The sequence below is a fragment of the Panulirus ornatus genome, chromosome 45, assembly GCF_036320965.1.
Source record: "Panulirus ornatus isolate Po-2019 chromosome 45, ASM3632096v1, whole genome shotgun sequence".
NCBI classification, from domain to species: domain Eukaryota; kingdom Metazoa; phylum Arthropoda; class Malacostraca; order Decapoda; family Palinuridae; genus Panulirus; species Panulirus ornatus.
The window spans coordinates 5,331,341-5,356,718 of NC_092268.1; the positions used below are offsets into that span (position 1 = coordinate 5,331,341).

The following is a 25,378-nucleotide window of genomic DNA, read 5'->3' on the forward strand; positions in this document are numbered from 1 at the left end:
ACCATGTGTGGCACTTTTAATCAGCCTTAAAGCTTAACAAATTCACTTTTTACTTGAAAGGACACTAGTCGGGCAAAACACAATTATTATAATCTCAGTAACTTTCCCAAGTTTACGTCACTTTCTTTTTCTGCCCAAATCTGTGGCCATTATTGGGTGAAAAAAAGAAAAAAAATGAGGCCAAAACAGTGAAAAATAGGAGAAAAAGGCAAAGTTAATCAGTGCTCCTGAAAAGTTTATAGACCTAGCTCTTTTGTTATAAGGGTTGCAACAAGGGGAAGAGAGTGCTTGCAGCAGCTCTGCACATGACTTAAGTATTTTACTCTAGCTAATACCAGACTATTTTACTCAGACAGTTGCTACATGATAATACTCAATATAAGGGAAACCCCACACAGCGAAAGTGTTAACCCTCAATGTTTTAATGAATTAAAATCATCCAGTATAAAAAGAATAATGACCATCAGCTCTTTGGAATTAATTATCATAGTGTGTCTACCATGTAACACATGCAAGGGATCAAGAAACTTTCAACCTCTTAGTGCGGTTATTTGCACCGACTTGAAAATGCACTTGCCCCTAAAAGGGTTCATTAGCATTTCAAAGATTTCAACTGTGAGCGACAGATCACTGCTTCATCAACAACATTTTAAATATATTACTTGAATGTGCAATTTTTGTGACTGAACTCGAAGTGAGGTATCGTCTACATTGTTAATATAGAAGGATGGATGAGATTAGGGAAGACAATGTGGGAGATGAGTGCTCGTGTGAGGCTAGCTAGGAAGTAAGTGTTCATGTGAGGCTAGCTGGGAAGCAAGTGCTCATGCAAGGCTAGCTCGTTGATGAGGATGTAGGGCGAGAGGGTAGAGGTCCTAAGGGGAATGCTTTGAGTATCAGGGCCACAATCTAATTTCATCATGGGCAGAACAAACAACAGTTTAGTAACAGCATAGCTTTTTTTACCAGTTGAATGAAGTAACAAATAATGAGTGTGTATGTGCTCAATGAAGCTCTGTCCACTTTCAAGAAAGGCACTTTGTATTTACTGAGAACATAACTAAATGATAAAGATTATTAAAAACAACACCATATTTCAGAGATATATCCGTTAGTAAAGCATGTAGACAAAAGCACTCATAAATAAAGTATTTCATTTGATATGAATGAATCAAACATTCGAGGCTTCGGCCTTATAGAGAACCCACACCCTAGACAGATGCCACCGATTCCACAAATAATTTCAGTTGTGCAGCGCCCTAAATATGAGTAATAATTCCTAATACAACTATTAAAATGTGCAGAATAAACTAATGGATTACAAAGGATACACACATATATAATTCATGTCTATAATATAGGGTGTTCATACACAGAACACTCCTCAATATATGACTACATAGCAGTGACTGAGACTGCTATACGTCGACCAATCACACAACATGACACAAACATTCCCCCTCCATTCATGACTTTTCACTGTCACCTCCCTGTTTACCAAAAGAGTTGTTGCCATTAGTCACCAACTGTGTTCAGGTTCTTTGTTCCCTGACTGTACATAAAGCACACAGGTACAGACGGCTGGACAAGCAGACACTGAGAACACCAAATGGCCTTCCCACTCCATGGTAAGATATGAATATTGTGAATAACAAAAACTATTTAATGTCATATGGCAGTGTAAACCGCCACATGGTCTAAATCTACATGCTAGCTTTCTATGCATACTGCAGACTCATTCCAACGTAATTCTCACAAAATTTTGGTCATACTGTTTCTCTCCTTATGAGCCAGATTCTCATTCAGTACTAATTTGGTGTATTACACTCAACAGAAAACCAAGGAGTATATACCAAATTAACTTTTTAATCAGATAAATGTGGGGATGAAATGTAGCTGACAAGTCAACAATCATGCAATGTTCCGTGACATTCAAAACAACAAAAGGAAAACAAATGGAAGAATGAGCATGAGAAAGCTCCCAGTGAAAACCGATGCTGCAAGACCATTTCCCCTTCGTGAATCCCAGAATACCAAGTCAGATGAAAAAATTTTCATACATATTCGCCATTTACCGCTTTAGCAAGGTAGCATTAAGAACAGAAGACTGAGCCTTAAGAGGGAATATCCTCACTTGGCCCCATTCTCTGTTCCTTCTTTCAAAAATTTACCAGTCAACATGATTTCCACACATTTCATTTATGTAAGAGTGATGTTACTGCACAGTAAAATAAAAGCAACAGAATCAATTATTTTCCCAATATGATCACCGAAAAGATTTAAACTTTGACCTACCTCAGTACATAACAGGTGGTAGACAACTAATGACCAGAGAGGTACCACTGCCTAGTAGATGGAATCTTATTCCATACGTAAGGTCTTTTATTTATTTATTTATTTACTTATTTATTTTGCTTTGTCGCTGTCTTCTGCATTAGCGAGGTAGCGCAAGGAAACAGATGAAAGAATGGCCCAACCCACCTACATACACATGTATATACATACATATCCACACATGCAAATATACATTCCTATACATCTCAACGTATACATATATATACACACACAGACATATACATATACACACATGTACATAATTCATACTGTCTGCCTTTATTCATTCCCATCGCCACCCTGCCACACATGAAATAACAACCCCCTCCCCCCGCATGTGCGCGAGGTAGCGCTAGGAAAAGACAACAAAGGCCACATTCGTTCACACTCAGTCTCTAGCTGTCATGTATAACGCACTGAAACCACAGCTCCCTTTCAACATCCAGGCACCACAGAACTTTCCAGGGTTTACCCAAGAAGCTTCACATGCCCTGGTTCAATCCACTGACAGCATGTTGACCCCACTATACCACATCATTCCAATTCACTCTATTCCTTGCATGCCTTTCACCCTCCTGCATGTTCAGGCCCCGATCACTCAAAATCTTCCTCACTCCCTCTTTCCACCTCCAATTTGGTCTCCCACTCCTCCTCGTTCCCTCCACCTCTGACACATATATCCTCTTAATCAATCTTTCCTCACTCATTCTCTCCATGTGACCAAACCATTTCAAAACACCCTCTTCTGCTCTCTCAACCACATACTTTTTATTACCACACATCTCTCTTACCCTATTATTATTTATTTTCCCTACAAAAATCATCAAAAATGCCTCTCTCTTCTCTTTCACTAATAATCTTACTTCTTCATCCCACCACTCACAACCCTTTCTAATCTGCCCACCTCCCACACTTCTCATGCCACAAGCATCCCTTGCGCAAGCCATTACTACTTCCCTAAATACATCCCATTCCTCCCCCACTCCCCTTATATCCATTGTTCTCACCTTTTTCCATTCTGTACTCAGTCTCTCCTGGTACTTCCTCACACATGTCTCTTTCCCAAGCTCACTTACTCTCACCACTCTCTTCACCCCAACATTCTCTCTTCTTTTCTGTATACCTCTACAAATCTTCACCTTCGCCTCCACAAGATAATGATCAGACATCCCTCCACTTGCACCTCTCAGCACATTAACATCCAAATTCTCTCTTGGGCGCCTATCAATTAACACGTAATCCAATAACACTCTCTGACCATCTTTCCTACTTACATATGTTTTTTTTTTTTTTTTTTTCGCTGTCTCCCGCGTTTGCGAGGTAGCGCAAGGAAACAGATGAAAGAAATGGCCCAACCCACCCCCATACACATGCCTTGATTCAATCCACTGACAGCACGTCAACCCCGGTATACCACATCGCTCCAATTCACTCTATTCTTTGCCCTCCTTTCACCCTCCTGCATGTTCAGGCCCCAATCACACAAAATCCTTTTCACTCCATCTTTCCACCTCCAATTTGGTCTCCCTCTTCTCCTCGTTCCCTCCACCTCCGACACATATATCCTCTTGGTCAATCTTTCCTCACTCATTCTCTCCATGTGACCAAACCATTTCAAAACACCCTCTTCTGCTCTCTCAACCACGCTCTTTTTATTTCCACACATCTCTCTTACCCTTACGTTACTTACTCGATCAAACCACCTCACACCACACATTGTCCTCAAACATCTCATTTCCAGCACATCCATCCTCCTGCGCACAACTCTATCCATAGTCCACGCCTCGCAACCACACAACATTTTTGGAACCACTATTCCTTCAAACATACCCATTTTTGCTTTCCGAGATAATGTTCTCGACTTCCACACATTCTTCACGGCTCCCAGAATTTTCGCCCCCTCCCCCACCCTATGATCCACTTCCGCTTCCATGGTTCCATCCGCTGCCAGATCCACTCCCAGATATCTTACATATGTATACTTATATACATATATATATCTCTCTTTTTAAACCAGGTATTCCCAATCACCATTCCTTTTTCAGCACATAAATCTACAAGCTCTTCACCATTTACAACACTGAACATCCCATGTACACCAATTAATCCCTCAACTACCACCTTTGCATTCAAATCACCCATCACTATAACCCGGTCTATTGCATCAAAACTACTAATACACTCACTCAGCTGCTCCCAAAACACTTGCCTCTCATGATCTTTCTTCTCATGCCCAGGTGCATATGCACCAATAATCACCCATCTCTCTCCATCCACTTTCAGTTTTACCCATATCAATCTAGAGTTTACTTTCTTACACTCTATCCCATACTCCCACCACTCCTGCTTCAGGAGTAGTGCTACTCCTTCCCTTGCTCTTGTCCTCTCACTAACCCCTGACTTTACTCCCAAGACATTCCCAAACCACTCTTCCCCTTTACCCTTGAGCTTTGTTTCACTCAGAGCCAAAACATCCAGGTTCCTTTCCTCAAACATACTACCTATCTCTCCTTTTTTCTCATCTTGGTAACATCCACACACATTTAGACACCCCAATCTGAGCCTTCGAGGAGGATGAGCACTCCCTGCGTGACTCCTTCTGTTTCCCCTTTTAGAAAGTTAAAATACAAGGAGGGGAGGGTCTTGCACATAGGTATTCCCCCGGCTGAGAGTGAGCAAAGTGTACGGTCCACAGTGATAACGATAAAAATGAAAGCATTGTTCTCTCCTGTCCTGTACAAAGTGAAGAGAGTCATGCTCATTGATTACTCTGTAAATATCTAAGAAAGCCACATGTTACAACTACAGTAAACAATTTGGACTTTTTGTTAACCTTTTTAACACCTACCTGATACTGCACCCTTGAGCAATTACCAGACACTAGTAATTACACTGCGCATAATGATGGAATGACTGTACATAAAATAAATGCTAGTTACAGAATAAGAAACAAAAATTTACATGTGCTATTTACAAGAGATAAAAAATGAATGGCAAGTTCCATTTCGTCAGTTAAAATTATAAGGTCACATTCATCTAAAAGATTTATGTGGTAACAATGAAAAATAAAGCTAAAAATTAAACTGGAAAGCAATCAGACATTTCCTTATGAAAGTGGAATGCATACACATAATAGCCCGTGTTTTACAGACTTTGATTAATTTCATCAACTTTTGTTCAACTGGGTACAAGTACGGTACAATAGGATACTGATCAAAGCGACCCTGACATAAATTTTGCCAAACACTTTCAGGACTTAAACTATCATAAAAACATCAGAATATGGCAACAATCAGACCCAAAAATCAACACTAAATAAGCCTCTTTGGTGATATCATATTAGTGACATTAATAATGTATGTATACATATATATATATATTCTTTATATAATATATCTATATATAGATATAAAGACATAAATATAACGACTGTCAACCCCTTAGGAACAACAAATGGGGTCAAACAGCAAAAAAAAATATTTCAGACACTTTGCTGACATGCCTTATGCTCGAGCTACCTTGTGTCACTTTAAAGAAAGCATTTCCACAACAATTAGCTGCCAGTGGTGAATAAAAACGTACTCTAAAATAAAACAAAATATATGTGATTGAATAAATTGCGTCATATAAAAAAATTTCTCCCCAGATTTAAGTTCATGCCATTTCCTTGAGTATTATTCCTGTTTCAAATTTCACATAACAAACCTTGAACATACATTACACTTTAGAAAATATTATTATCTTAAGTACCTGCATTCAATGAAGATGCAAGAATAACATACACATCTTATGCATCAGCTGCCATTCTGGACTTAAAGCAATGCACACCATCATTCACTTACTGGTTAAGCTAACCTTACTGGCAGCTTACATTATATTACCTGTTTTGTTTAGGCACACAATAACCCTTCATATTATTGAAAAAGGCACTTACTAACCAATATACATTCCCTTTGTCAAAATATATAAGAATGCTACACATAGTTAACAAGGAGAGTGTCTAAAAGACCTCATCAGTGGAACGAGAAGAGACGGTGGCCCTGCCTGACGTAAAAAAGGATGCTGAAGGAGTTCAAATGCAGTTGCTCTCTGGCCTGGATCCCGAACCAGCATCTTTTCCAGAAATCCTTGTAGACGTGGTGATATCTATAAAAACACACATCAAAATGGCATTTATCACAAAATGGTGATATTCCAAAACACACTCTTAATACTTATTTTGCTGCTTCATAAAGGGGGCGGTAGAAACCTCCAAACAAAATGTTACCAAGTACTTAACATTAGCACATTAATCCAAAAACAACATATGTTAATTTGCGTCCCAATAATTCTACCTAACCACGGGACTGCATCTAAAGAGACCAGCAGATTTCTAGCAATAACTGAAACACCAGGAAATCAAGAAACATAAGCCAATCAAGCAACTTCTGTCATATTATAGTCTCACTTCATGAATCAATTTAGTACGTAGAGAAAAAAATACAAAATGTTTTCATATACGCAGAAATCCATTTTCACTGTAACACTCCGGGCAAGAGTTAAGGACGCGTGGGAATGACATTCTGTGGTAGCGTGCATGTAATACGCCCCATTAATTTTAATAGATTACAAGACACAGAGAGAGAAGTTATCAAATACGAAAGTCTACAATGTGCAAAAACATCTATAAAGGTAGTGTGAATTCAATCCATCATACTGAAATGTGCAGAAACAGATATAATGATATGAATCAAATCCACAAGCAAACTCATTATGACGACATGGTATTTGAAAAACTTATCATCCCTGAAATACTGAGGGAGAAACAAAGTGATACGAGAATCTAACTCCATCCTTGAATTCAAACTATGAATTGATAACCCAGGTACTCTCATCAGGTTTTATCGAAGTCCACTAAAATTGGCTATCATCAAGTGGAGACCTTTATCCAAGATATATGTATATATCTGCAAGCTGATTATTGATTAAAATTCATCACACACAGCAAGTGAATCAATGATATAAGTAATCTCAAAGCCAAAAGAAAAAAGCCCCAAAGATTCAGAACTACTGAAAAGCTTAACAGAAATAAAAGTTTCCAAGAAGCCATGCCACAGAATGCACAAGAGCATGAAAACTCTGAAGAGCGCTCCTTCCTGAACTCTGGAAAATGATGCCAACAAACTAAGCCATTATTCAAACCTACCTTGTGAGAATTCTTCAATTTTGGAGGAGGCATATCCCTTATTCGTCTCATGGCTTGTAAGGGGGGCTCATTGAAGAAAGGGGGTTCACCATCCACCATCTCAATCACCATGATCCCTAGCGACCAAATATCGACCTCAGGGCCATATGGGAGTCTTGATATGACTTCTGGTGCCATCCAGTAAGGAGTGCCCACTAGGGATTTGCGCTTCGGTAATTCTTGAGAAACTTGCGCACAGAAGCCAAAGTCCGAGAGCTTAACCTGGATGACGATAAATGTCATGAGGAGAATCTGCTGACTTCATTAAAAAAATACATATGAAAGATAAAGGGTCTTTAGAAAAGGACAATGTGACATCCACAGAATACTGCTCTTCAATCTCATTCTACTTGTTTCTCTGTCTCTGTTTCCAATTCATGATTTATAAATACTCTTATTGGATTGAATCACCTGTAATGGGCAACCTTATAGTCTCCATAATTATTCTTTATAATCGATGCAGCAACAAAGTGCTTCAGCTGCATAATGCTACAACCAAAATGTAGAATGTACAGGAAATGGCTTGAGCATTACTTAAAAAATTAAGTTCTAAACTCCACAAATTCTGATATAAACTAACAAAAACCCATAAACAAGTTATAAATGTTGAGCAAGAAGAGTGACTGATATATTTAGTAACATGCAGATATCATGTTTCACTTAAATTACATATTCCAATTCATGCATCACCTTATGATTTGAGCACTGCTGTTAAAACCAAGTCTTATAAGAAACTAAACAAACATGTTTGCAGTTAGGATATGGTATGATTTGTAAAAATCTGGGCAACAGTCGCAGCAATTTTTCACTACCTCATCGTAACTAATTCCCCATCTTATTGGGAAATATTCACATCTTCAGATATTTTGAAATGTTAATTAGCTTCCTGGGTGATACAAGCTGAATATAATTCCTGGATCACCAATGCTCACCTGGCATCATAACTGTCATACATAACAAAAGGACTTACCCTTCCATCACTCGCTAACAAAATTGAGTCACTCTTGATATCTCGATGAATAACCCCTTGGGAATGTAAGTAGGCTAGGGCTTTAAGGCACTGTCTGCACACCTGGAAATTCAATATGCAAGAATGAGGATTTAGGATTAAGTGGCAATAATGCCCTCTAACAGATTCATAACTAATCTCAACACATTAAGCTTAATAATATTTTCATGAGCCATTTAGAGGATTATTAGACATCTTACCAAAGATATATTCATGGTTTTAACAGACTTAATGTTTTTAATCCATCTTTCAATTAGCACATGTTAACAATAAAAAAATATAAAAATAGCTGCATATCAATCCCAACACCACAAAAATATACCAGTATTCCTAAAAGTTGCATACGTTGTGTGTTTCCAATTCTGAAGATACATTTATCACGCAAGCCTCCAACCAGATTTACAAATTTTTCCGGCAAGCCAAAAGCTTCTTCAACAAACTCTACATCCCAATAAAGTTCAGCTGAAAACTGCACGTCCTAATATTATATTCAATAAAGAAGCAGCAGACTGAGGTGCTCACCTGACCATTCATCTGCATAAAGAATTCTAACATTCACAAAGCCATTGGCCACTGCACATTCAAAGGCTGTTATACAATGGCTGTTCACTAACCGTAGCAATTTGTTCCTCATCCATCCTGGCATGGGTTACGATGTCAGTGAGGGCCCCACCCTCTAGGAACTCCATTACAACCCACAGCTCATCTTCCACCAAAAACGAGTCATACATCTCCACAATGTTGGGGTGATGGTAATCCCGCATAATCACCACCTCATTGAACAGAAGCTCTCTCCGCTGTTGTTTCCGTAAGTCCATCTTCTTTACTGCAACCTGTAGGTAGTGAAAACAGTTAACTTCATGGGAATATATGGTCCCATTCAATTTTCTTCAGAGGAATACCTATACTGACCTGCACTTAGCTAACAGGCAAAAGCACACCTCCACATTCCTTGACCAATGGTCTCACCCCATATTGTTAACAGGAGAGTAGAAGCAATTGTTTTAATTACTATCAGAAAACTTTACTCAAAAAGTAAACATTTAAAGCATGCAAAAAATATAAAACTACAAAAATTACATCTCTGATTAGCTGGCACCTGCATATGCTCATCTGCCTTTTATCAAAGAAAAAATTACCTGAGTTCCAGAATCTCGGTTACTGGCTATACAGACAATGCCTGTGGATCCTTCTCCAATCTTGATAAAGTTGTCTAGGTTATACCTCGGGTCACCTGGACTCACTACCATTTGCAGAGCTGCTCGGAACTGCCAGAGATAAAATCATGCAATCAAAGTTCTGTAATGAGACTATAAACAGGTGTAATGAGTTATGGTTATCAAGCGGTTTGGATGAGAAGATCCTAATGCTGTTGCAAAGAACTGAGTGCAGAGAAAACCGAGGCAAGACTGTGTTTTAGCTTTATCATGCAGGTGGTGTATGTATATACATGATGAGCAACAAGTGTTTGTTCTAGATGCCTCCTTGTTTTGTGGGATTTACAGGTTCGCTATATTTCCTTTAGACAGGATATGTGACTAAGCAGATGAATCATAGATTTGTCCAAATTCAGTACCAGTAAGTGTTCTGAGGACTTTTAGTTCATCTGGTTGTCTTTGTGTTAATGTCTGTGGCACGGGATATGAAAGTCACAAGCATATTATACATAACGCTCAATACTGTTGAAGTTTTGCTGAATGGGAATGGTTGGTCATTCAGGAAGATACAACGCACAGGTTGGCTTTGTGTGTTAGAAGTTAAGAGAGCAACAGACTGTCGTAGCACCCTCCACTAGGTCTCTCTGTTACCCGTCATAAAATATCTCCACACCCACAAATGCCATAAATTTTCTCACTCTCCTCCAGGTATTTCTTAAACAAATTCTTCAAAGCAAAACAACTGGACCATGCATCCTTATCATACTGCTTCTCCCTAATCAGATGTCCTGATTATGTTGACAGCTTCTCACCTGCCACTTTCCCTACACTTACTTCATTTATTCATTGATTACTCCTGAGGATTTTTCTGAGAAAGTCTTGGTGTTACCTACATCGTCTTTGCAGCTCAAGCACTATTTCCAGTAGCAAGGATATTTGGACCCAACTGGAGTGAGAAGTTCTTTGAAGTGACTGTATTCCCTATGATAAAGCCTCCTCAAATGTGACTTTTCACATGCACTGTAACCTCATGCATAAAAAGTCCAGTTACACTTGTAACCCCAAACCTAATATACTTATCAGACTTACTTACACCCCTGTAATTCGAGCATTCACTTTTGTCTCTATGTGGGCAATGCAAGCATAAAACCACCTTCAGTGAGGTTGTATGATTTGGAGTACAGCCTTGTCAAAGAATTTCTCAATCCAAAGGAGTCCCATCATTTTCCTGCAACCGTCAGTAGCACAGCTTTGAAGCTGCAGGAACTCTGGAAAGTGGACCTTGGCAACACCAAGACTTTCTTATTGTCAGTCATCAGGGACCTATACTATGGCCACACAAACACTGAGTAGTCTGACTAGCCAGTCAACAACACAGTTAACCTCTTTCTTTAGAAACTCAAATGCAATCCTATATACTTAAGCCCCACTTCATCTTAAGTAAGGCTTTCATATCTCCCCTTTTTTCATGATACCATTCCCATAATACTAAAATTCTGGTGGCTACAAGAATGACCCAGTAGAAAATTTCAAAAAGCATTACATGCATAGACATGGCATTAACAGACAAATTGATTTCACTTAAGTTAAAAAGCAAAAAGAGAAAATGTATAAAAGTATTTGAGTTCTTGTTACACGTTAACATGCTTGGAATGGGTTTTGGGTATGTACTAATGATTCAACAGTCGACCAATACCTGATCTACATTACTGAACAGGGAGAAGAGGTTACAACAACAATAAGGAACAGTACATAAATCTTTAAACCTGATGTTTTGATGATCAGGCAAACAGAATGATGTTTTGCTGCACTGGTTAACAGTACATTCTAAGTAAGTATGTACAAACCTGCTCATGAGATAATCTCTGCTGATCATGTTGTTTAGCAGATGGGTGGTGTTGAGCTGCACTACCATGAGAGAGGCCTGGTGGAGACTTTCCTGGTAAACTAGTCATGTTATTATTTGGGGTACTGTTGGCACTCGCCACATTACCACCTCCTTCTCTGCCCTCACCACTTGCTTTTCTGTCTCGTAGTGCCACCTGTGGCATTGTAGTGTGGCCAGCAGACTGTGGGTCAAAACGATTGCCATTGTGATCTTGCTGAGATACCCCAGATCCTTTGCCAGAAGGAGAGTTCTGCTCTGGTGCTGGGGCTGGAGGCTACAAAAAAAAAAAAAATTCACATTTGAGAAATAATGTATTTTCACTTACAGTTCTTTGATATAATTCTACTCTTTTTGGCTCCAACTTAAATGGAAAATTTACAAAGATGATGCAATGACCAACAGAGAAAAATCATAACTTATGTTACCACAGTTCAAAAAAATAAAGCCTCGATTAAACTTTCACAAAGAATAAATAAATTTCCATACATTCTCGAATATTTTTGAATTTCAGTTACATTTCAGCTAACCCAAACAGCTCACACAACCACAAACGATGAAACAATTGATTGGACAGCTTTCACACAGCATGGAGAATCTGATCTAACACACTATCCCTACACCATGCCATCTCACACGGCCTCACCACCACCTAGCAAGAATCCAAGCACATACCTCAAGGTCATAGAAAGCAATAAAGCCTAAACTTCGCACAAGTTGCAGACCTTACAAAACAGATATATATTCAGAAATTATATGGGAGGGTACTGATCAAGAGGGTGAAGACATGTACAGAGCATCAAATTGGGGAAGAGCAGTGTGGTTTCAGAAGTGGTATATGACCACACTGCACACAAAATTCACACAACACAACCTAGATGGCTTCAACGAACTGAAATACTCCCTGCCATCTAGATGTCAACAAAGCACTTAACATGGTCAACCCCACAAAAGGGAACCCTGAAACAAATTCTCCTAACATCTTTATCCTAATTTAGAGTCATCACTGAAAACTGAAAATCCCTCATACCTTTGAATACATCTGGGCATGAGGTGGGAGCTGATGTGGAGGCGGTGGCAACTTTTGTACTCCATGAGGTGGTGGGGGAGGTGGAAGCTGCTGCTGCTGCTGTGACGGATGATGTGGTGGCTGAGGTTGCTGTTGAGACTGTGACTGGTGCTGTTCCTGATGCAGCTGGTGCAACTGGCTCTGGGAGGTGTGATGTGGTGGGGTAGGATGACCAGGAGGAGGTCCATGAGTTGACTGGTGTGAAGGAGGGAGGGGCTGAGGCTTACGATGATGGGTGCGTTGTGAGGAAGGCGACTGATGGGCATGTTGACCAGGATGCTGACTTGTGGTATGAGGGTGCTGATTAGATTGTTGATGAGCATGTTGATTTGGGTGTGCAGAGGAGCCAGAGTGTGGATGCTGGCCCGGGTGTGGTTGAGAGGGATAATGTGGGCCATTGTGGTGGATAGGTCCACCACCCACTTCATGTGGTAGCTGCGCTGGAGGCCGTCCTCCCTAAAGAAATACAAAGCCACATTAACAGGAATTAAAGAAAAAATATTTCTATAAAAAAAATGAATTTACAAGTGATACTGGTTCAAAGTTCCCCCTTTGGAGAAATTCTAAAAGAAGCCAAGAAACTACACCTTTGGGAAAAGCTAAATGTGATGGGTGATAAGAATGGATGGATGGGACACAAATCTGAAGGAGTAAAATGTATAGGAGGTTTAAGGTGAAAATGGCAATAATGAAGGGCTATGTGGAATGAGTGCATGAATGAACATAACTTTTGCAATTACTTTTTCTTTATATACACTCACCACTTCCTGCTTTAACGAGGTACCATCAAGAACATACGACTGAGCCTTAGAGGGAAAATCCTCATTTGGGCCCCTTCTCTGTTCCTTCTCTTGGGAAGGTAAAAACTGGAGGGGAGGATTTTCAGCCTCCTGCTCCCACCCCTTCTAGTCCCCTTCTACAACAGGCAAGTGACTACGTATGGAGTATTCTTTCCCTCCTATCCCCAGAGATAGTGGATAAATCATGTACAGTATTTCTAAACAAATATAAGTCCATAATTAAGAGTACAAGAAGTATGAACAAAGAGAAGACAAATACAAAATTACATGCTTCTGGTAAAAATGAAAAGGTTAGGTGGGGTTAATCATGTTATATACAAATAATATGTGGATTAATCTTTTATCTCAGACAGTCCATGACTAGAAATATGAATGAAAAAGCAATGATAAAAGTTGAGAGAAGCTGCAAGATTACCGATGAATCATTGCAAAATATGGCTGAGGTGCTACGGTGCACTAAAAAGGCTGTAAGAGATGTGTAGGAAAAACAGGTAGTCAAGAAATGAAGAGCATACTGAAAATTACAAGTGCTTTTAATATCGTTATAAACTAACCTGAGGATGTGGCGGATGCCCATTATGAAGGTTCTGATGATGAGGGGGTGGGGGTGTGGGGCCGTGTTGTCCACTACTGCCAGCTGATCCTGCGGATGAGGGACCTGAGGGTGTTCTCAAACCTCCCAGCTCTGGCCTTCCCATCCCCCATCCATCCCGTCGCATGTCTGGGTGATGGGGGCCCCTTGGATCACGAGGATCCCATCGTTCTTCACCATTTATGGGATGGCCGTGGGGTGGTCCTGGATAGGGAGGCCCACCATGTAAGGGTCCATGGGGCCCTGGATGAGGTGGCCCATGGCTCTGGTGGGGTCGGATGTGGGGAGGATAACCGGGCGAACCTTTGGGAGGTTGGGTTGGATTTAGTGGATGATGAGGTGGGTGTCCAGGAGGGCCTTGCTGGTGTCCTGGATGGCCCTGGTAGTGGCCTGGATGGTTTGGGTGAGGCATGTGTTGACCTGGTCCTGGGTGTTGAGCATGTCCGGGGTACTGTGGATGGCCTGGGTACTGAGAATAGGGGGGCCAATTGTGTGGGGGTCCATCTAACACCTCACCCTCATGAAGGGTTGGTGGGAGGTTGTGGCCGCCCCACTGTTCAGGCCGCCGGAGCCTGGGAGGACTGGAGGAACGCAGAGAATTGGATCGCGCAACACTGGAAGTCTTGGGTAGATTGGCTGGTCCACTACCATTATTATTATTGTTATTATTATTGATATTATTATTATTGCCCCCTCCTCGTTCTCCACGCATATTTGCCTGTAACAATAAAAAATACAAAATATCATTCATACTGTAAAATTAATTTCATTGTTGAATCTAAACTTTATTACACTACACATCACCAGTACTTCAGAACATACAAGTCCCAAAACCATACCGAAGCAACTCTAAGTATAAGCTTCTTCAAAACGCCACACATCCATTTACTCTTTGTACCGTACTATGTACTCTACATACTTCCTTACCCTGTTTCCACCCATTTCAACATACCTCATACAATCATTCAATAACTCTTCATCCCACTGGATATCCACAACTTAGTCATTTCAGCCTTTAACAATGACTCTTTATGTGGTTTCCCACAACTGCTTCATATGCCCTTGTTCAGCCCACTGGCAGCATACTGTTCCCCATATACCACATCATTCCAATTCGCTCTATCCCCTACACGTCTTACAACCCCTTACATGTTCAGGCCCCACACCTTCAAAGCACCTTTCACTCAGAGGAGGATGTACATATGTATGTTTGTTATACTATTTTCATCTCACTCTTCTCTGAACTCCTCTTCCCCATAATCCAAGAATACTGAAATTACGATTCATAAACATTTCCATATATTCTAGAGACAAAATCTGAATTTATCAAATGAGGACCATCAACACACACATTACCTGTGGGTTTCTAACAGGGTCAGCTAAGTTAAGGGTGGCAAATCCCCGGCTGAGTCGGCTCGAGGAATCTTGTCCTCTTGAGATCTCTTGGGGTACCTATGAAAAAAACAATGAAAATTCTGAACACAATCTAGGAAGTAATATAGAGAACTGGCATATGAAAGTACCAGGAAACTGTGAGAAAGTGGTAATGAAAAGAATGACTGCTAAGATTATCAGCTACATGAAGTAAAATATCCGAGTTGTGATATGAAAAAAATAATGAACGAGGACCATAAAAGGAATGGATACAAAATTACTTTCATAAATGAAGTTAGTCAAGCTTTCCAAGTTACAAAAGAACATGGAAAAACAAAATCATCACAGTATCATCTGTGGTCAAAACATCCCTTCACTGATAATCAAAGAGAGACCATCAAAATGCCCTGGACTATCCAAAGTATATAGAAACCATACATTCCTGTGGTTTTGATGCACTGCACAAGACTGCCACAGAATGGACATGAGCAAATGCAGCCTTTCTTAGTCTATTCCTAGCACTACCTCGCTCATGCAGGAAACAGTGGACAAGCATGAAAAAAATTACTTCGGATTATCTCCAGAACAAAGAATTGTTCTTGATAACTTTACACTTCTTTTATGCTTGTGAAGTTTGCTTCTCATATACTTCACTCCCAAGGACAAAAATTACCTCTGAAAACAGAGCACTTACTATGATAAACAGTAGTCAGGGAAACAAGGGCTAGCAAGTCTTTAACTTCAATGCCCTAGAGTGACTGAAGGCACCTGCTTATATCCTTGAAAATCTTTGTACTCAAATCTTACAAAAAGAGAGATAAGATATGGATTCCTTTCCCTTCTTATCACCAAAACTGCCTAGATAAAATTAGGCAAATATCAATATAATGAAGTAATACATACATGTTATGATAATGACCGAAGGTATGTATGACCCATGTGAACAAGCAAATTTAAACAAAAGCTGGAAGTATACAAGAGACAGTGAGAGATGCACATTACAGTGGTGTCTTGATAGAGGAAAGAACAAAAATCAATAAGGGTCAAGTGTGCACAATATTTCCTGCAAAATACTTTTAAGTGCATACATATAAAGGTCATAAATGAGATCTTACCTTCATGTCCAGCATATCTACAGGTGTGATCTCCGACGGGTCAACAAGTGGCATGGGTCTACCCTTATCAAGTGCATTTGAGACAATCCCTTGCCACTGAGGTGGCAGTCCAACATATCTGGAGAAGACAATGTGATGCGTCTTACAATAACAAAATGGTTTAAGAGTGCCACTAACAGCTTGATTAAAAAGAATCATCAATTCACTGGAGACCTGATGCATCAAAGCAAAAAATGTTATTCAAATGTAAAGTTTTAGATTTTGCTTTTAGAAATACAAGACTGACAATAAATCTTTTTTCATGAAATTCTTGAGCTTTTACACCAACTCTCTAACCCTTTCACAGACTAACAACATAGGTTGAATCATAACAACCCTAACACCTCTCTAACCACCACAAATTACATCTCTCAAGGTCATTTCACTAAATGCATGCTTCTACAGCATTCAGGCTTGATAACCCAAATCCCCCTTTACTCCATCCTATTATATCCTTCTTAGTCCCCCTCCACTTTGCCTCCTCAAATTCTTTCATGAAAATCCCCTCAGTCAGTCAATTTTCTCACGCTCAGACAATATGTCCAAGCCATGTTAGCACATCCTGGCTGGTTCCCTCAACAAGACTGCACCAACTAAAGAACACCACTTACACGTTGTCCTTCGGCATTTGATATCCAACACATACATCCTCTACTTTTTCTTAAAGTATTTACAGTCCACGACTTGCATCACTGTCAGGACTACTATAAATATACCTAACTTTCTTAACAATGACAATGTCATTTCACACACTGCTCAAAGCACAAAAGATCTTGGCCCTACTCTTACATTCCATGACTCACTTCACCCCTTATGATTCCGTCTTGAAGCACTCCGGTTCCTCCCTATTCAAACTATCCTATATCAACTCAATAATGCACCTCATGACCTCACTTTTGCTTACATTTACTCTTAACATTTGCCTTTCACACTTGCTTCCAAACTTTATCACCAGCTTTATGTATTTCTCTCTGGAGTCTACCACCAAAGATTTCATTTACCAAAAGCAAATGATTTCCCTCACATGCCTCCCTTAACCCCAGCATCATAAACATTGTGACCCATATATTACATAATGCAACCTAAAACTGAATATGATAAAACTATTATTATCATTTATCAACACAATAATAAAAAATAAAGAACTACATACTTTTGTTCATGGTGATCAAACCCAGTGTGGACACGGTGTTCAAAGTTACTGGGTGCTGAAATCTGCACTTTCTTGTTCTTTTTCTTAAACATTATGCCCCGCGTCTCTTCACCTGTCAAAACAAAAAAAATATTGTTTCCATTCTGTTTTACCATTCTTCTTTGAAATTACAGTATCCTCCCTAAATGCTGGTGAAAAACATGGAGTATGTCTCTCTTTAAACAAAAGAAAACACAAGACTCTGGTTAGTTGAGAGTCAAGATGGCTCTGTTTTTAGTTAACAGAATGTGTTCAGTTCAAGAAAAAAGTGCGTCAAAGTGGGAGAGAAGAAAGTGGATTGGAGAATGCAAAGGGTAATGGCTGGCATAAAAGTGATTTGGGTTAGAAGTTGAAGAGAAAAGACTATTTACACAAATAAGTGAGTGAAGGTGATGGGACAAAACTTAAAGGGGCCTATGTGATGGTACCACACTCATCATATGCTGCCTGTCACAAACTCTTTCAATTTCAGAGGTAATGTCAAACAGTCTTCCGTGTCTGTCACATCAATAGGGAACCATTTCTACACATACTGAAAACTAAGTCATCCATGACTTTACATTTATAAATCAGAGCTGCACTTCAGTGACTAGAGCCTATTAGCTATTTCTTGTATTTCAGATTTTTTTTAACAGTTAAAGCAAGCTGTGAGTGCCTGCCAGGTACAAGGCTCATTCTACAAGAATATTTATGCCATAACTGATGTAAGTAGTGAAAAAATTACAAACATGAAAAAAAAGTCCAATGATGTAAATATGCAAAACATCTGGTCACATACAAACTGCACCAACATACTTTTTACGAGCGTAAAATTACAGTAACAATACTTGGTCATACATGGGCTTGATATGTTTCTGGGTCTTAACACAGTCTGAAAATACGTTAAAAAATTTACTTTTATCACACGATAAAAATAACAGGTAGCACATGAGAAGTCAGTCTCCGGTCATTATTTTTTGATAAATCAAGTGAAGAATTTTTCTTATCATAAGCGAATGCAGCCACCCAACAGAAGTTAAACTGTGTTCCTCTACTCAATCATATGCAAATTTGTATAATCAACAAGTTAACACAATTTTTTCTATTCTATAAGTCCATTAAATTCTCAAGAACAACCTACCTAAAGGAAAAAGATCATGTATGTTTCTTATTCATGCAGCCTTACTAAAATACACTTTGAAATGAATAAAATCAAATACTGTATAACGTGTACACTACAACTTTTAAGTAAACTTTTCATTACATAAACAACTGAAAGAAGATTATGCCAATAATCATACACACTGCAACATCATCCATGCTCATTAAAAATATATGGGAAAGGGAGCCATTATGATAAACTCTTCCCCATCATAAAAACAATACTTAATAACGAAGGAAGAATTCAAAAGATGCAGGAGGCAATGATGCCTAGACCTTCCTCGGGAAAGTGAGACACGGAAGTAAAAGGTAAGACAAGCTCCAGAAAAATCTTGTAATGTGTAACTGAACACTAAAATCACTATAATAAATCATACCAATTCTTCAATATTAACTTCAATGTGCTGGGTGAGTTCTAGCATAAATCCTCACATAAGTCTTACGTTAGAGTAGGACCTAACCAAACCAAACCTGCAAAGAATAATATGTTGTCATAGATAAGCCTAACACATTTGATAGGCATAATTAAAGCAATCTGTACCTAAATGTTACAGAAAGTCATGATTTCTATGTTAGGTTTGGTTAGGTCTGGCATTCTTAGCTCTAATGTCTCTCACTAACCTTATTTTGGAGGCAAAAGGTGAGAAATTGGTTGAAGAAACTCATGGAATCTCTCTCCCAGACGCTGACACTCTTGCTTAAACAAGGACTGCACACACATATGAATGCCTGTTTTCTACCATACTTGGGCATAAGTCCTCTTATCTTTCTTCAATGATGGGAAGGAGTCACGGATTTTTCAGGATTAGTCTTTCAAATGGTGTTGCACTTTGGGAAAAAAAGGAGAATTTTTGACTGCTCACTCAAACTAAGAAATCTAAAGACTTTTCAAGAATTTTGGTGACAAATCATCTCCATGTACATCAAATATATGAAAAATATTCATCCAGTAGTGTCCACAAAAAAAATCTTAATTAGGGCGAAAGCACAAAGCTGCTTACATAAGATACAGCTTTATACATACAGAGCACCCTTTACACGGAAACAACATAATCAAATAACCATACTGTACGAGCTCACATATGTATATCAATAATATATACAGCATTACCGGGTTCTAACTGCTCAAGGTTACATGCCAAGCGAAAAGTTGCATTTGGCAAAGCTGTATTGTTGTCAGCTGCCAAAAGAGAGTACAGTCTTATCAAAGAACTTCTTGCTTCAAAGAAGTACATCCTGTCCTTGTCACTGAGTGAAGCAGTGCCTTACAGCTGTTGGAGCCCCTGGAAAAAGGGTCCTGGATAACGCCACAAAATTATAGATGAACAAATAAATAAATGCACATGCTGCACTAAATGTGACAAGTTCAAGGTGCAGCTTTCAAGATATGGCAGTAATTAGCTACTTGTAATTACTGCCATACCCTGAAAGCCACACCTCAAAATTCTATCATTCTAAGTCCACCAAGTGCACTTCTCGACTTAGTATTCTGATTTAAGTCCAATGATACCATGCTGTTACTTGAAACAAAGGAAGAACTGCATAGAATGGTAGGGCACTTCAATGGTGTATACAAGATAAGGATGCTGAAGGTAGAGGTGAATAAAATTCAGAACATCACTTTGGATAAAATGGGATAACTGTGAAATCCATATGTGCATAGCGAAGGACAGGTAAAGTCGTGGATAAGCTATGGTATGTGAGAGCAAAGCTCAGTAAGAATGGTAGGCAGAACCCTTTAGCTGATACCACAGTCATGGAAAGGAACAAAATGATGATGAAGTGAAAAACCTCTGGTGAATGGAACAAATCTAGCCATTGAGTATGCATAAAAATGTCTCATCACTGAAGTATGAACATGAAACCCAAGTTTACACAGGTCAGGCTTTCAAAAAAAAAATATGTAAAGCACAGTTTGAATATAGAAGGCCAAATAGAACAAAGCTGCAAAAAAGATGTCAAGTGAAGGACTCATCAAAAATGCAAGTGGACAAAAGAATTTTTGATATGGCCATACAGAACTTATGGTGCAATACCAAATAAGATAAATGCAAATAATGCTATGAAGACCTGGAAAAATGTGGAGCAAATTACTGTAAAAGCAGGCAAATCAATGTCTGCTGAAATTTTTCATAATTCTCATCCAAATGTAACAGATACATAAACATATCACAATGAACACTGCACCAACTGCCCATAAATGTAAACGAATAAAGGACACACCAAAAGATGCAGTTTGTGCCACTGCTCAACCTCCCCACAAGCAGCAAGCTACAAACAGGAATCTGTATGTGAAAGAGACCTTGAAGTTGACATTATGCATAACCTGTCACTAGAGCTCCACAGCAGAATTGTTAAAGAGGAATTCCAACTGCTGACAAATATTCAGAATAACATGAGACGGATATGATTAATGAGCTATTCAGAAGACACATTAGAACAAAACTGCAATTCATTTAAACTTGGATGCCACACTTAGAGTTGTACAGAATCAACCAAGTGTTGAGAAAAGGGTAAATTGAGATGTGTTCAGAAAAGGGTAAATCAAGATAGCTAAATTAAGACAGCTGAGCTACACTGAAAAGCTGGGGATGTAAATCTGCCCACCACGGAGAAGAGCCAGTGGTGCCAAGTCACAACTCAAGGTGCAAATCTATTCCTTTATTTGTGAGAGAACAATAACTATCATCCCCAAGTTAATGTCACACAAGCCATGACTTATTCAATTACCAGAGCAACTTACGGGATGTGTAAAGGTTATCTCAAACATTAACATTTGCTTGTGTACTTTTTCATCATTTCCTGCATCACTCCACGCTCCCTCAGTAAATAGTTTATGGGCAACACAAAAGCAACTCATAAAAGTAAAAGAGAACACAACATTGGACTTCTAATTAGCACTTGAGAGAAGTGATCTGCATCTTTTTTCAAATGTTATTTGGCCAACTAGTCAATCTGTTTGTTTACATTTATGGACAGAGCCCACCCAAATAACGTTCCTTTGGCAGTATAGCCTTAAAGATAATTCTGGGATGCATAATAATAATACTAATACAGAAATAACCACTTGTAATCATAAAAAATAAAAAATCATATACATTCACTATTTCCCACACAAACATGGTATTGTTAGAAACATACAAGCTTCATTCCTCCTGGCAAGTAATACTCGCAAGAAATATTTCCACACTCCCCTAATTCCTGCCCTTCTTAACTGACTTCTAAAACACGCATGAAATATCACGACACTACTCTTTCCCTCTCATTATTCCCAAGGAATCGTAATATTATAAATAATAATAAAATTAATGATACATGGGTCACACATTTACCAAATAGTTTACAGTACTTTCAACATTATTTTCCGATGAATTACCTCAAACAACTACACTGATGTAAGCTAGGGTTGGGGCTTACAGGGAAGAGTATTGCTTTAACTCTTTCCCTGAACTTCAAGGTGGCATCAGGTAAGAGCTCTCCTGTGACCCTGGTGGACTTAAAGAACACAATCTATTCACTCATCACAATTTATAGTAATATGAATCTCAATATTTGCAATACAACCTTCTATAGAGTAAGTTGATGTATCTTACACGTAAAAATCATGGAAAATACACTAAGCATAATACCACTTGACTCGGTGCCAATTGGCAAAAATAATTGTTTTTTTATCCTAAAATAATAAATAACGGAAAGTAATAGTAGGGAGACTACGATGGTGAGGGTTGATGTTAACATACTTGGTGAAATGAACAGAACCTACAAAAACACTGCCGAATTCTGCCTAGGGGCTAAAAATTATCTATTCAGTGTTATGGTCAAAGTATACCATGTTATTTACCAGTTTAGCTATGGATCAAAACTTGCTTTACATATATACCGCAAAATTGAGCAGTGGTTGTGTTGTGATTAGATAATACAATAATAACTAGAGAGGATGATAACGAGAATTACATTTCATATAAACTATCAAATAAGACAACAGACATGAGGAGTTACGAACACTACAGAAAAACTGGAGACCAATGCCTACGAATGTGTATCACTAACATGGCACAAGCTGTCAACAGACTGAATACATTTAACAATCCCCAGCAGATGAATATAATGACATTTTTCTGTTATTTCAGTGTATAGGTGAAACTTTATGGTTCTGTTTATATTCTACAAGTGTATTATATCTATAGCATTAGTAATTAACCTCATAGCTTCTGTATTAACCATATAACTCATTCCCGGAGATGTCAAATACAATATAAAGTTCTAAATCAAGCTAAGCAATTCATTATGTTCTCTAAACATTAATATTCGAAAGCAGCATCATTCATTTTACAAAGCTATTACTCATGTGAAGCTTAATCAATAAATTATGAAGATCATATCAAAACATTATAATAGTATTCAAGGCAGCAGCATTAATTTTACAAAGATATTACCGATGTGGAGCTAAACTGATAAATTACCCAATTAATCAATACTCCTGAATAATAGAACTGTGAAATTTTATTAGACAATTAACAAGATCCACTTAAGCAAAATATGTAAAGCTGCCGCTTAAAGACAGTACAGAAATAACAACATAAAATATATCTATGTACTCATGAGCGAGTCTCACTTACACAAGGTGCTTTCCTTTCAATCTTAAGAATAACAAATGTGATTCTGGGATGGGCCATGATCAAGAAAAATATCTGATAAGGGAAATGCCACAAGAAATCAACAGAACCTACAAAATCCTCACTAATTTTCACCTAGGGCCCAAGGTGTATCATAACTTCCATGTTAAGAAAAATACAAAACTTTGTCGTCATTTGTCTTACATTGTAGAAGCTGAATAATGGTGAAGGAAATTAAGATACACAGCCAACAAATGTCTATAACAAAGCCACTGACAACATAATCTATACGACAGTACTTGTAACAATGACCTCATACTCTGTACAATGCACGTATCATATATAAAGATCAACTATTATTTTAAGGATGTTTCAGGAGGTTTAAAATAATTCTCTTAATTTCTAAGAGTAAATGACTTGCTTCTCTCCTATATCAATAGGTTACCTTAACCTTACCAAATAGTTTAGCAAATACGATGAATGACCCACATAGCACCACTACCATAGATCGCTACAAAATTATTAAAACCTGACATTCACTCCTACCATTCATAAAGTCTTTAATAACCCTTACGAGGAAATGGTACCTTAAAATAACGAAAAACAAATACAAATAAAACTGAAAATCTCATCCATGAGGTTTTGATTAAGGGTTCCCACCATATAACACAGCAACCAATTCATACGTACCGTATATAAGAAATTACATATTTCTGTACATATGTAGTTGATATGCACTGATAATATATACACAGAAAACCTCGATTGTAGTAACCTTGAGCAAACACTTTGACAAATGTGGGCCACCCCCACTGTCCGTCCACCATCACACTTCCCCCTTTTTTCCCCACCCCAAGCCACCCTTTTCATACCTTCCACCGCCATTATTCCACTCAGTCACGTCTCTAAATCCACCTGTCCATCAAATCCACTCCAGGAGAGGAGGGAGGGAGACAGACACACACAGCCTCCTGAGTCTCACCAGATGATATTTGTTTACCATTTCCCTCGGGACTCACAACACAGGGCGACCCAACGCCTCCAAGTCCTTCACCTGTCGCCCCTTTTTTGGGTCCCAGAGCCGCCTTAATTACCCCACACACCCGTCATTATCAGCCCAAGGGGCGGCTGCCCCTCGCCTTGCCAAGGGACGGGCCACCCAAGGCTGGGAAAAGGTCTTTTACCTCAATAATTCGAGGAGAAGTAGAGTCACTAGCTACATGCGCGCCGCCATGTTGTTACCTGTCATCCGGGACCTGGACCAAAACAGGTGGTGCTGCTCCCCTCGCCGCTCCGCATCGCTATTTTCCCCAATTTAACCCTTATTTAACCTATATCCTCACTCAAAATACACCCTAATGACTCATAATAATATATACTTACTCACTGATAGGACAATGATGCTAATAATCCCTGGTGTTTGTTGAGATTTTGATAAATATTCGATATTTCACGAATGACGTTTTCTTTAATGCGCACCATGGCCTTCCGTTTTCTATGATTGGCGGGAACAACGGGAGGATTGTTGGAGGTGGAGAGAGGCGTGTGTAATCCAACACTCGGCCCATAAACTGTTTCAGTTTACACAACAGAGCCAACCCCATTATGGAGAAAACTCACATCAAATCCCCTTCACCCAGATATCTCAACCTTCCCCACCACAGACTATCGGATACGCGAGGGGTTTTAAAGACATTTCTCGCTTCTATATATGTCTATCTACTTTGGCACAACGAACCATTAATGGCCTTAATGATGGACAGGGTTTTATTTGATGTAAACCAAACACTGGAGTCAAGTGTCGGCCATGAGAGGTGCCAAATGGGTTCGAA

At 39.0% G+C, this 25,378-nt stretch overlaps 1 protein-coding gene across 1 annotated transcript; it reads right to left on the reverse strand.

Moving 5' to 3' along the window:
* Positions 1 to 4,083: 4,083 nt before the first annotated feature.
* Positions 4,084 to 24,790, reverse strand: mbt (serine/threonine-protein kinase PAK mbt). Its single transcript, XM_071688070.1, has 13 exons — positions 24,731 to 24,790; positions 19,552 to 19,758; positions 17,752 to 17,863; positions 16,560 to 16,677; positions 15,427 to 15,522; positions 14,033 to 14,788; positions 12,640 to 13,134; positions 11,572 to 11,886; positions 9,707 to 9,835; positions 9,182 to 9,400; positions 8,529 to 8,630; positions 7,520 to 7,780; positions 4,084 to 6,480 (listed from the first exon to the last, which is right to left on the reverse strand). The coding sequence occupies exons 3-13, from the start codon at positions 17,841 to 17,843 to the stop codon at positions 6,319 to 6,321; spliced, it is 2,745 nt and encodes a 914-aa protein (XP_071544171.1). The 5' UTR covers positions 17,844 to 17,863; positions 19,552 to 19,758; positions 24,731 to 24,790; the 3' UTR covers positions 4,084 to 6,318.
* Positions 24,791 to 25,378: the final 588 nt, after the last annotated feature.